Here is a 14,085-nt window from a genome sequence, read left to right as displayed (position 1 = left end):
TCTAGCCTCTGAAAAAAAAATCCACTAGGCTGTTAGATTTTTAAAGCCCTTTATTTTAAAGCCCTTATTGTCCCAGCTCTTCCTATCTTTCCAGTCTTCTCACATTTTACTACTCTTCAAGTAGTTACAATTCAGTGCCTCTGGCCTCTTGGCTGTTGCTATCATGAAACTCCATCTCTCAATTCCAACCCTTCTCTCTGGCTTTCCCACATCTGGTAATGTTCTTCCTCTTCATCTGTTTCCTGACTTCTTTCAAGTCTCTATTAAGATCTCACATTCTTTTCCTAGTTCCCTTAATGACAGTGACTTCCCTTTGAGATTAACATCCATCTACCATATGTACATCATTGTTTGCACATTGCCCTCCCCTTTAGACTATGATCGCCTTTCCGTGCAGGACGTGTTTTTCATTCTTTCTATCTTCAGTGCTTAGCTGTGTCTGGCACATAGTATGTGCTTAATGAATGTTTGTTAACTGATTCCCACTGAACTAATCAGTTAACATTAAACTAGCCAGTAATACAAAGTTCAACAATTACCTTCTCCTAGTCTTCCTAAATTAAAGGTCAGAGGAATAGTAGAGAATGGGAAGGCAGTGTGTCCTGCTGGACCTGAAGTCAGGAAGAGAGGTTCAAATTCCCCAGACTTGCTAGCTGTGTGACCCTGAGCAAGCCACAATCTCTATGAGCTGCTTTCCTTGGCTATAAAATGAGGATATTAAGACCTTTCTCACAGGGTTGTTGTGAGGATCAAATGAGATTACGTATGTGTATGCATATTAAAAATATAAATGTATATATAAAATATATAATGTATATATAAGCTCTCTGTGAATCTTAAAGATCTCTATAAATGTGAGCTATTTTTAAATTTCCCAAAGGAGTTAGCAGTAATAGACATTAATGAGGCCTTACCATGCAGCTTAGATAGCCAAGTGGCCCTGGAAAGAATGCTAGGCCTGGAGGCAGGAAGACCTGAGTTTGAATCTGACCTGACACTTTGTAACTGTAACTGAGACAGTTGACTTCTGCCTCAGTTTCCTCAACTGTAAAATGGGGATAATAATAGCACCTTCCTCAGGGTTGTTGAGATGATCAAATGAGATATCTATAAAGCCCTTGGCATGCCTGGTACACATCAGGCACTTAATAAATGGGAAGGAATGAAGCCAGGGGACTATTTCCAGTTAGAGCTCCTAATATATCCAAATGGAGGAAAGTCATAGTGTGGTAATGACTCTAAGGCCTTCCATTATTTTCTCCCAAATTTTTTAATCTAATCACCTTGCATTTCAGATCCAGTTTGGATTTGCACATCCAGGCAAACTTACTTTGTGACCCAGTAGATGCTCTCACCTTCCCATGTGCCTTTCCTCCTTCAGAAAAAGCCTCTTCTCTGATCATATCCATATCCCTACCCTCCTCAAAAATGAGATCTCTTACATAATTACTTTATGTGGTCTCTAAAATCTAGTCCATTCTGTTCAATTTTTTGAACATATAATTCCCTCAATACTCCATCCATAGTTTGAACCTGTTTTTCTTCGCCTATGTTTCTAAATATTCTTTCTCATTTTCCCCTATATACTTAAGAGAAAACACCATACTACCAGTGTGTCTTGGTATCAACCCCAGAATTTAGTAAATTAGGTGCACAGTATTTAACATTGGTATATGTCATTGTGAAAAATATAAAATGTTTCACACAAATTCACATGTGATACAAAAATCCTGAGTCTGGCAGAGTATTATTCCCATGTTTAAAGATAAAGTAACTAGTTGACAAAAATGTCTTTAAAATATTTAACAATCTTCTAATATTTTTCAATGTGTTAATTACAGTATTTAACTTATACTTTAAAATCAGCCATATTTCATGCTTGAAAGAGAATGTGTCTGAAAGATAACTAAAATTAGATTCAGAAGAGAGCTGGATTTATCTTGAATAAAATAGTCAAAAAAGAAAAAAACCTTTAAAAAACTCGTCACATTTATTATACAGTAAAACAACAAGATGATTATCCCTCAAGTTCCTGTATCTTGATAAAAGGTTAACAAGTGATTTTTTTAAAAATTAAAAGTCCAACAGAAATTAAATTTCTCATTTATAGATTCTTCGGGGTTCCTGTAGCACCACTCCACCTTCCTTCATGGCATTCTGTAGTCGCTGTATCTGGTTTTTAGACAAGGAAAGAGAAAAATAGATTCAGTTAGCACTACACTGAGGTTCAAAAAGAAAATGACAGCATAAAGAAAATATATCTGCCTATTACTGTCCCAAAATAAAACCAGCCCTTGGGGTAATTTTCTCCACTACAAAGAATAATGTTATTTTTCAAGGAATATATGATTAGCACCTAGAATGTATAAGACCAACTTATATTGGACTAGCATAAGTGTGCCAAAGACCTTTAGTACCTTGCTATATAGAAGACAAAGTGGCTATCAAAGATAAATCCCAAAGTCCCAAATAACTGGGACTGCTGCAGGGAAAGGAATTCACTATGGAGCTCCTCAACCTTATCCAAAAGCAATTCACTTCCATCTAAATAACTTCAAAACTGAACATGCCGTTTCTGAGGAAGATTCCCAAGAAGTGGGGTAGAAGGCCATGAAGTTGATTCCTGCCTCCAGGCACCGCTGGGCCAGAACCCTTCCAATATTCTCACTGGCATTAACACTTCGAGTTCTGTAGAGGTGCTTCTTAATAGCCCATTCTCGAGTGGATGCCGAAACCACAACATCACCGTTATGATGCTCCACAAAGGCTTCTATGTGGTGCTGGGTCCGATGAACTCGCAACCTAGAGTAAGGAGGGAAAAGAGGAGGTGATGAAACAGACCCTTTACCAAAAAACCATCAACTATAATTTCATTTCAGAATACCTGCCTTAAAGGGTTGTTGTTTTAGGAATGATGTATATTGTCATCTATTGCAATATGTTTGACTTAGATTTCTAAGGGAATGATAAAATCATAGATTTTGAGCAGGGAGAATTTTTTTTAAAAGAACATTCTGAGGATTGGGATCCAAATAAATTATTTCAGCTCAGAAATTTGTCATTAGAGCCACAGATTTGGAAGAGACCTGAAAAGATTATCTTGTCTGGCCCCCTTCCTTTAAGGATAGAGCAAAAAAGGATGCTCAGAGAGCCAGACTTGGCATTTGGTCGTAACTAGAATGAAGCTGCTAACCAGGTCAAGAGGACACTTTCTACGATCCCATATTCAGGCTGACAAATACAAAAGAAGAAAGCTTGCTTGGGGCCTGGTGTCTTTGGGTACCACCTGGAACCTAAAGGGAGCAGGGCTCAAAGAAAAGAAAGAGCTCGGGGGAGCTGTCCAGGAGCCTCCTGGGCCGTCCTTCGGGCTCGTTTCAGCTGCAGGTGCGCTGTGCCCTAGGCCACCTCTCTTCACGCCTCACTGAGGGGTGGGGGGAAGGCCGCCCGAGCTCACCTGTGCCAATAGGCCCGGGGCGGCCACACCGTGGTCCAGCCCCGCTCCTTCCGGGCCAGGGCCAAGCGCTCCAGATTGCGGGGGTTCCGGTTCGTGAATTCTGGCGCGATCGCCTCGTTTTCCTTCGTGTCCCCGTCAGGCGCCGGGTCCGGTTTGGGGCTGGTGGTGAGGGGCACAGACAGAAATCCTGCAGGACCCGGAACGAAGTGGGGGTTAAGGAGGCAGGGGTGGTTAAAGGACCCGACCACGCCCACAGAACCCAAAGCCCGGCAGCTCGGGGACCGAGAGGGGCAATAGATGTTACTCGCCCTCCTGCTCCCTCCCCCAGCCTGCGGGCCTGTCCCGGGAACTGCAGAAGCAAGAGCGTAGGACTCCGCTCCCGTGGCCCTTCCACCCTCACCCCCGCCGAGGGCGACGGATTTCCTAGCGCTACACATTTAATTTAAAACGCTAGCTGCTTGGGCCATTCCCGAGAGGGTTACCTCGGGGTCATCCTGAGGATCGAGGCCTCGGTTCTTACCGGGCTTCCTGCATACAACCAACAGGTCCCTGCTCCGCACCCTCAGCGCCATCGTGCCGACAACCGCCGGGGAAGCGGCCTCGGCGATCTGTTCTGTATAGATCAAAGCAGCAGAGAAGACTGCTTGGGCGCAGCCATGTTGATTCAGGGCAAAAAGCCTTGGGAATGGGACGCATGCTCAATACCCGAAATGAGCGCACGACGCAGGCCAGAACAAAGACGGCCACTTTCCCTGAGCCAATCAAAAGCAACCTGCTGTTTCTCCTTGACTCTTAGTGATGTGTGACCCTGGACTAATGGGCCTGCCAGCGTCCCAGGCGACTGTTTAAGACCATAAGAGTGGGTAAATGGTCAGTGCTACACCAATGAGAATATCAAAGAGATACTTTACAAAAACCGACAAAATAATAACTTCTCTAGAGAAACCAAAAAATTAAGACTATCCAGAGAAATAATGAACATAGGCATGTAGGGGGAAATAGCATTTTCAGGTTTCCAGCTATGTTATAAAGTGGCAGTCATCAAAACTTTCTGATATTGGTTAGAGAAGACTTCCCTATATGACAAGAACTGGAAATCAGCCTGGCAGAATCTGGGCTTCATCATTACAGTATTAAAGATGAGACCACAAAAAATTAGAAGAGAAGCAGGTGGGACACATCTCACAGCTGTGTGTAGGAGATGTATTCTTTTTTTTTTTTTTTCTTAAAGCAATTGGGATTAAGTAACTTGCTCAAGGTTACACGGCCAGGTGTTTCAGGGTGGGTGCTAAGTGTCTGAGCTGTGATTCGATCCCCAGGTCATCCCAACACTGGGGCAGGTGATTTTACTCGCTGTGCTACCTGGCTGCCCCAGGAGATGTATTCTTAACTAAATGAGAGATAGCAGCAATTATAGAAGATGAAATAATTTTGATTACACTAGTCAATCAGTCAAGAGTCAATAAACATTGAATAAACACTGGCTTATAAGAAATAATAATATAAACTAATATGCTGCTCTGTGCTAAGAGCTAGGGATACCAAGGTCAAAAAACAGTATCTCCTCTCAAAAAGTTCACAGTCTAATGTGGGGAAGACAACTTGTAAACAACTATGTACAAACAAGCTACATATAAAGGAGAAATTGGAAGCAATTAACAGACAAAGCAATTAAACCAAGGGGAGCAGCCAAGTCTTCATGTAGAAAGTAGGATTTTAGTCAAAACTTGAAGGAAGCCAGGGAAGCCAGGAGGCAGAGGTGAGGAGGGAAGAGAATTCCAGGCATGGAAGAGGACAGCTGGTAAAAATACCCAGAGGCAGTGTCTGTCTTGTTTGAGGACCTGCTAGGAAGCAAATAAATAGAAAGGTAGAGCATGTGGTGGGGATACACTATGTAAGACGACTGGAAAAGCAGAAGGGGGGCAAGGGTTATAAAGGCCTTGAATGCAAAGCAGAGGGTTTTATATTCAATCCTGGAGATGACAGGGAGCCGCTGGACTTCATTAAGTAGGGAGGTGACATGGTCAGATCTGTGCTTTAGGAAGACCACTTTGTATTTGACAGAAACTGCTGAAAAAACTGGAATATAGTATGACAGAAACTGGGCATAGACCATTATCTAACACCATACACCAAAATTAAGTCTAAATGGGTGAATGATCTAGATATAAAGGTTGATACTGTAAGCAATCTGAGAAAGCAAGGTAAATTTTACCTGTCAAATTTCTGGAGAAGGGAAGACTTTATGACCAAACAAGAGTTAGAAAGCATTATAAAATGCAAAATGGACAATTTTGATTACATTAAATTGAAAAGTTTCTGTACATACAAATCCAATGTAACCAAGATTAAGAGGGAAATGGGAAACTGGGAAAGAATTTTTACAACCAGTGTCTCTGATAAAGGCTTCATTTCTAACATATACAGAGAACTGAGTCAAATCTATAAGAATATAAGTCATTCTCCAATTGACAAATAGTAAAAGGATATGAAAAGACAGTTTTCAGAGGAAGAAATTAAAGATATCTATAAGCATATGAAAAAATGCTCTAAATCACTATTGATTAGAGAAATGCAAATCAAAACAACTCTAAGGCACCACATCTCACCAGTCAGATTGGCTAGGATGACAAAACAAGAAAATGACAAATGCTGGAGAGGATGTGGAAAAATTGGAACACTAATGCATTGTTGGTAGAGTTGTGAACTGATTCAGCCATTTTGGAGAGCAATCTGGAACTATGCCCAAAGGGCTATAAATAAGTGCATACCCTTTGACCCAGCAATACCACTTCTAGGGTTGTATACCAAAGAGATCATAGAAGTGGGAGGAAGACCCATTTGTACAAAAATATTTATAGCAGCTCTTTTTGTGGTGGCAAAGAATTGGAAATTAAGGGGATGCCCATCAATTGGGGAATGGTTAAACAAATTGTGGTATATGAATGTAATGGAATACTATTGTGCTATAAGAAATGAAGAGCAGATGGACTTCATATTTACCTGGAGAGACTTGTACAAACTGATGAGGAATGAGAAGAGTAGAACCAGGAGAAATTTGTACACAATTACAGACACAATGTGTGTGTGACAACCAGCTTTGATAGATTGGACTCTTCTCAGCAATGCAAGGTTATAAGACAACTCCAAGAGACTCTGATGGAAAGAGATGTCTACATTCAGAGAAAGAACTATAAAGAACAGAGTTTGAATGAAGATTGAAGCAAACTACCTGCTCTCCTCTTTCTTGTTTGGTTTTGTTTCCTCTTTCCCATTGTTCATTCCATAGGTTACAATCCTTCTTTACAACCTGAGGTATGTCTAATGTGAAAGTATTTTCAGATTCTATACTAGATTGAATGCCACCATTGGGGGAGGGTGGGGGGAGAGAGGGGAAAGGAAATTTGAAATTCAAGGGATTGTGAAACTGAATCTTGTAAACTAAAAGTAAACAAACAAATTAATAAAGACAAAAAAAAAAGAAAAAGAAAAAAAGACCACTTTGGCAGGAGGTCAATAAAACCAAATTCATTTGTGATACTGAACTATTTGATATTGCTAAGGACTTTCTTTTCTGGGTCCTCAGGATCTCTATCTGCTACCTGCAAAGAACCTGTAGCCAGGTCTGCATTTTCACATGGATTAGGCTCCTGAATGACAGCTTTCCCAGCTAGATGCAAGCAGGATCTATGGGGGAGAGGGGAAAGAAGGGTGGGAACAATGCTATTCTTTGAGTTCATAATTTCAGAATCCTGGTCTACCTCCACTGAGATAAAATTAAATCTGGTGATTTGTTCTGTAAAAACACAGGAGGTAGAACTAGGAGCAATGAGAAGAAGCTATAGAGAGGCATATTTAGGCTTGACATAAAGAATAAACCTCCTAATAATAAACCTCCTAATAATTAAAGCTATCCAAGAGTATAACAGGCTTTCTTGGGGGATAATGGGTTCTCACTCACTAGAAGTCTTCAAGCAACATATCCCTCATCCAGGATATTGTAGAGGGAATTCTTGTTCAACCACAATTAGATTACAAGTCTTCTGATGTCTCTTCCAACCAAAGTGAACTACAAACCTTAACACAAGTAGACAATTTATGATCTTAACAGGTATCAGAGACTTGGGATGAAACATCATGGAGATATGGCACAACAGTTTAGGTAAAGGAGGGCAAGGTAGTGGAATCACATTATATATTAAGTAGAATTATCTGTGTGAAGAAATTCAGGAATGAGAACAAGGAGGCGTGATGGAGAACACAAGACTAACGGACAACAAAGATAAAAACAGTTTTGAGAGAAATGATTGTTAACCAATTCTTGGGGAGATTCAGGTTTTTTTCCCCTTCCTATTTCCTCATTCTCTACTAGGTCAAACTAGTGTTTGAAAGACTTTGCTGACAATGATATTAGATTAACTTTCTCTTCAGTCCTGTTCAGATCCCACCTAAGTGAGGGAGCCCACTGTGTTCTACTCAGTCTTGGGTGGGGATGGCAGTGGGAAAAAAGGAGGGGTAAGAGCCTTCGTCTAGATTGCCTGGGTGGTCTGGGAGCAAGGGTGATCAGAGTCACGTCCCCCAGCCCCTCATTAGAATAGGCCCACCTCTTATTATAATATTCATTTTCTCTTTGTTAACCAATTAAGTTGGTTCCCCACTGTTGGTAACACTGACACTTCCAAGGGAATATTTTTATTTAATATTTTTTTGCTTTTTTGAAAGGGGAAGGCAGGGCAATTGGGGTTAAGTGACTTGCTCCAGGCCACACGGCTAGTAAGTCAGATTTGAAGTCAGGTCTTCCTGTCTCCAGTATGGATGCTCTATTCACTGCATCACCTAGCCTCCCTTCCAAGGGCATATAAGTATCTAAAAGCCACCGGGATGGTCGCTGGCATTTGAGAGTACTATTGACCCTTTTATTATCTTCTAGCAATAATTAATAAAATGATTAATTACCCAGAAATTGTCTCTCAAACTTTTTGTCACAGTATTATAAGCAGAGTGTAATAAATAGTTGTTGAATAGAGTTTAACTCATCAATCAACTAGATTTTTAAAAGATGTACATAAGTATCAAATTGTCAGTGATAAAAAGAAAAATAATGTTGAACTGTGAAAAGACTAGTATACTCATACTATTGTTGGAGCTGTGCAATGGTTCAAACTTTCTGGAAAACAATTTGGAACTATGACAGAAAAAGGCACTAAATTATTCATATCCTTTAACCTAGAGATACCACTATTGGGTATATATTATAAGGAAGTCAATGATAGAAACAAAAATCCTATATATAACAAAATACTCATAGCAGCACTGTCTGTGGAAAGAAAACAAAACAAAACCTGGAAACAAAATGGGAACTGAATAAATCACTGAATACCATATTATCATAGGCTCAGATTTTGATCTGAAAGGAACTTTAGGGTCTAGTCCAACCTTCTTATTAGATAAATGAGGAAACAGAGGTTAAGTGACTTGCCCAAGATCATGTAGCGTTTTGAACCCAGGAACACCAAAATCTGTTGTGGTAAGGGCTCTTCCCACCCAAAAACTGTTGCAATTTCATGATGTGGTGTGGTGGAACCATCTCAAAGAATTCAGCATCAAACTACCTCTAATCCAAGTATAGGCATTTATTGAGATTCACGCCTCTCATGAAGCGGACTAAGTTCCAAGAGGAACTAGCAACTTTAGAGAAAGCAAGATGGATTTTTAAAAGATATTGATGCAATTACATAACAGAAATTTATATAGAATAGAGGAATATTATTAATATTACAAAGACAGGAGGAGTTTGTTAAGGGATTAGGTAACGGAGGAAGGGTCCCATCTATGGTTCAATGCTTAAACATTCTGGTCATTCTGCCCTCCAACTGGTTAGCTATTGTGGTCCTGTCTGGTCTAGATGGATGATGTGATTGTGATTGAATACAAAAATACACCAGTTTGTGTAGGAATGGGTCTGGGGACAGTGACCAGGTAGAGGTAGTAGCTAGGTTCCCATCATATGGACATACCTGCTGTTTCTATGGGAACTAGGAGTTCTGGGACATACCTGTTGTTCCAGTGAGCAGTGAGGCATATATAAAGAAGTTAAGACATTGGGGCTAGCGGGGGGGGGGCGGCAATAGGTAGGTACAGTGGGTTGCTGTTCAGTGAGGCTGGGCCCACAGTGAAGTTAGATTATTGGGGCTGGGGGCAGCTTTATTAGGATTCCATCAATCACACAAGGTACTATTAAGTGGAGGAGGCAGGATTTGAATACAGCTCCTCTGACTCCAAATACAGTGCTTTTTCCACTGCCCTATGTGATGGAGTACTGCTGTGGCTTATGTTCAGAGAAACCTAGTTGAAGAACCAAGAGAATATTAAGTATAGTATAGTTATGTAAACCAGGATAACTGAGTCTAAGAAAATTTTGTGCGGTAGCAATGCAAAAGATGGATGGGGAGTGGGATATTGGGAAAGGTGATGAGAAATCCTGTATAATCAATTTGGAGGTCAAGCAAGAGGTAATAAGGGTGAGCCAGCAATACCATTATTAGATGTTTACTAAGGTAATCAGAAAAAAAGGGAAAGAACATATATGTTCTAAAACATTTATAGCTGTTCTCTTTGGGGTGGTGTAATGGGAATGCAAATTTGGAAGATCTTCCCTTCTTCCAGGCTAAAGTGCACCTGAAGCCTGGGGTGGGAGGCTTGTTTTTCAGTAGATACTTTTTGATTGGCCAGTGGGTCAATAAGGTTGTTACATTCTCTGAGCCAGGAGAAGGCTATATAAGCCCTGATGTGAGGCTTTGTTTTGGGGGCTCACTTTGAGAAGTGTTCTGTGATTTGATCTGTATTCTGGGAAGCTGTTGTCCAGAGCCGCCCCCCCCACCTTTGAAAAACCCAGATGTGGAAACCCAGATGTTGACTGGGTATGGATGTGATGGTTGGACAGTTTGGAAATCTGTCTACTTGATCTGTTTCTGTCTTGATAATTCTGAAGTTCGGGGTGCTGACCTTTTTCCCCTGAACAAGGTAAATGATATATGTCTGACTGATTAATGTAAGCTTGTTAACCCATTTTGAGTTGCTTTCCTTTAACAAAGCAGATCCAAGAACCTGTGCTGGCAGCAAACCCTGAGGACACCGGGGTGCTTGCTGCTACAGGTGGTAGAGAAATAGAGATTGCAGGGAAGCCCATCAAATGGGGGATGGCTGAACAAATTGTGGTATATGATTGTGATAGAATACTATTGTGCTATGAGAAATGATGAGAAGGTTGGTTTTAGAAAAACACAAAGACTTGACTGAAATGCAGAGTGAAATGAGCAGAACCAAGACAACATTGTAATAGTAATATTATTTGAACATTAGCTGCAAATGACTAAGCTATTCTGAGTAATATGATCGTTCAAATCAGCTTCAAATGACCTATGAAAGAAGATACTATCCACCTCCAGAGAAAGAACTGATGTATGGAAGTATGTATATATAAAAATAATGTTGACGTCTCATGGAGGGTTGGGAAGGAGGGAGAGAGACTACTTGGAACTCAAATGTAACAAAAAAAATTTTTTTTAATGCAAGGGCTCTTAAAAAAAAAAGAAGGGATAAGGGCCTTATCTAGGGTGATAGCCATGTGTATGAGTAGATGCTGGAGATGTAGAAATAGAATCAATAAGAGTTGGCATGACTGTGAGGTGAGGGAAAGTTGTGAACAAAGGTGACCAGGAGGATAGTGAAGCCTTCCACAGAAATAGAGAAGTTCAAAAGAGGAGTAGGTCTTGGGGGAAAAACCAATAATTTTTGTTTTAGACATGTTGAGTTTTGAGAAGCTTACAAGAACAACCGTTTCAAAATGTTCATTAGGCAGTCGGTGATAACAGACAGGAATTCAGTAGATACTAGGGCTGGACTATAGATGACTTTTAAAAATGAACTTTGGATATCTTTGGGGTTTGTATAACCTACATTTCCCATTACATTCTTCCCTCTTCCTCTTCCCAGAGTGCCATCCCTTATAACAAAGAAAAGGAGAAAAAAGTTTAGCAAAATTAACCAACATAATGAAAAAGTCTGACATGTATGTAATGTTCCACATACATAGTCCTCTAACTCTACAAAGAAAGTAGGGAGGTATTTTCTCATATGGATTCTTTGGGGCTAAGTTTGATCATCATAACATCACAATATTTGGTTTCAATTGTTTTGTTGTTCTATTTACAATGATGTCATTCTGTATATTCTTTTCTTAGTTCTGTTTACTTCACTTTTAATCAATTCACATATCTTTCTATATTTCTCTAGTCATCATATTCACATTTTCTTTTAACACAGTAAGATCATATTAACATGCCATAATTTGTTTAGCCTTTTTCCAATCAATGAGCATTTGCTTTATTCAGGTTCTTTGCTGTTACCAAAAGAACTGACATACACATTTTGGGGCCTTTTTAAAAAAATCACTGACTTTTGTTTTTCCTACTACCTGATTCAATTCTTAGTCTCCTTTGCTGAATCTTCATCTAAGTCTTCATCTGGGCCTAATTATCATCTCAATCTTGGTGATTTTCAGATCTATTTATACCACTCTAAGCTCTCTCCTGAACAATTGCTTACAGAATGTCTCTCACTGGATATTGCATAGACATCTTAAACTGACCATGTATAGAAATTAACTCATAATTTTCTTCTTCCCCTCCCACCCCTCCTTCCTAGTTTCCCTCTCAGGAGGGAGGGCACCATCATTCTCCCAGTCACTGAGGCTCACTCACAACCTAGGTGCCATTTTAATGACTCCTCATTCTCACTTACCTTACATAATCATCTACCAGCATGATTCCTAAAGTAAGGTCTGACCAGATGACCTCCCTACTGAATAAAAGTCCAGTGGCTCCTGATCACCTCCAGGACCCAATATAAAACCCTCTGCTTGACCTTCAAGGCCATTTGCAACTTTGGCCCTTCTACTTTTTCAGTCTTCTTACATCACTTACGTCATCATATGTCTCTTTGATTTTTGACGTTGGCTTCCTAGCTTTTTCTCAAACAAGCTGCATCTCCCAACTCTGGACATTTGTTTTCTTCCATGCCTGGAATTCTCTTCCCTCTTCATCTCTGCCTCTTGGCTTCCTTCAAGTCTCTACTAAAACCCCATCTTCTGCAGGGAGCCTTGACTGCTCCTCCGGAATTCTAGTGCCTTCTCTCTGTGATTATCTTCATTTTATCCTGTATATGGCTTGTCTGTACATAGTTATTTGCATATTGTGTCCCCCTTTGGATTACCGTAAGCTCCTTGAGAGAAGGTACTGCTTTTGATTTTCTTTGTACTCCAGCTCTTGGCACAGTGCCTGCCACATAGTAGGGCTTAATAAATGATTGACTTGATTTGACTTGTGTCTAGCAGTAGGATTCCTGGGTCAAAGGCTGTGACCATTTTAGTCACTTTTTAGCATGTTTCCAGAGGACTAGGTGACCTCTGAGGTTGCTTCCTGCTCCAGAACTACATTATAATCCTAAAATTACCTGAAAGGTGAGATTGATCATAGGAAAGCCTTTTGGGAAGAGGTGGCATATGACACCAACTCTTTCAGAACACAGACACCTTCCTAAACTCTATATACATCCCAACCCACTCCCTCTAGCACTTCATACACAGGAAGTCTTAAAATAATATGATCTCCTTTAATTCAAGGGTAAGAAATAAAAAGCTGTTGGTCCTCTGGAAGGTCTTGGAGAGACTCCTCAGCTTTTGCTTGCTGACTTCATACCAGGTATTGTGTTAAGAGTCGGGGATACAAAGAAAAAACAGTCCCTCAAGGAGCTCACCTTCTACCCAGTTGCAAAACACACAACTTACTGTAGTACAGTTATGCTGTAAGATATATATCGCAAGATATGTATCGGGTTCCCCCAGAGGGAGGGTACTAGCAATTGTGGGAAAGAGCGGGGAGGGCTTGTAAAGTCTTCCTTCGGAGATGAGACTTAAAGGAAGCTAAGAGCTAAAGAGGAGGGAGCCAGGCAAAAGATAATGAAATGGGCAGATTATTGTAGCTGCAAGAAGGCCAGAGTCTCTGAAGGATGACATGGGGCTGCAGAGTATAGCAAGGGGACTAAACTATCCTGAGGCCAGAGACAGGAATTGGTCGATACTGTACCACCTTCCTCTGCATAACCCCTCCCCCCAAAGCATGGGAGTGGTCAAACCACGACTTGGATCCCGGCAGAATTTGAACCCAACTCCTCCAAATCCAGGGGTCTTTCCACTACATCTCGGACTGGAATACTGCTAATTTAGTAACTAGAGGCAAGACTCTTCAGGGCCCCATGGCTCCCAAGTTCTAACATAGAGCCAAGCCTCCTCTCTCCATTTAGGCAGCATGCACCTGCTGGTCACATAGAAGGGGCACACTTCTTGCCCTCTGTGAGTTTTTACGTAGTGCTGGAATGTGCTCCCGTAAACCTAAAATTGAAAACGCTGAAAATCCCAAAATACCGGGCACAATTAGAGACAGCAGCATCTTTAACCTTAGGCTTATGTGCTCCACCCAGCAACGGCTTTCTAGAAACCACTAGAATTTCCTAGCCCGCATGCGCGCCGCGGCCCCAGCCCAACTGATCTTCCTTCTTCCGCTAGCACTGGA

At 40.9% G+C, this 14,085-nt stretch overlaps 1 protein-coding gene across 1 annotated transcript; it reads right to left on the bottom strand.

Annotated features, from left to right (window-relative positions):
* Positions 1–1,967: 1,967 nt before the first annotated feature.
* MRPL18 (mitochondrial ribosomal protein L18) lies at positions 1,968–4,170 on the bottom strand. The gene is made up of 4 exons (XM_069070360.1): positions 3,975–4,170; positions 3,455–3,641; positions 2,571–2,802; positions 1,968–2,172 (listed from the first exon to the last, which is right to left on the bottom strand). Exons 1-4 carry the CDS (start codon positions 4,024–4,026, stop codon positions 2,101–2,103), a joined length of 543 nt encoding a protein of 180 aa, XP_068926461.1. The 5' UTR covers positions 4,027–4,170; the 3' UTR covers positions 1,968–2,100.
* Positions 4,171–14,085: the final 9,915 nt, after the last annotated feature.

The sequence above is a fragment of the Petaurus breviceps genome, unplaced genomic scaffold, assembly GCF_028583685.1.
Source record: "Petaurus breviceps papuanus isolate PSGF00001 unplaced genomic scaffold, PetGlider_PUasm1.0 90808, whole genome shotgun sequence".
Lineage (NCBI taxonomy): Eukaryota > Metazoa > Chordata > Mammalia > Diprotodontia > Petauridae > Petaurus > Petaurus breviceps.
This window is presented reverse-complemented; position numbering and strand designations above follow the sequence as displayed.

Bases quoted from the DNA above. Each gene is read 5' to 3' on its own strand.
- MRPL18 (XM_069070360.1), bottom strand. From the start codon at position 4,026: ATGGCGCTGAGGGTGCGGAGCAGGGACCTGTTGGTTGTATGCAGGAAG. The intron at 2,803-3,454 runs GTGAGCTCGGGC...TCCTTACTCTAG, and splicing joins CCCCGGGCCTATTGGCACAG to GTTGCGAGTTCATCGGACCC. The intron at 2,173-2,570 runs GCATGTTCAGTT...TCTAAAAACCAG, and splicing joins GGGAATCTTCCTCAGAAACG to ATACAGCGACTACAGAATGC.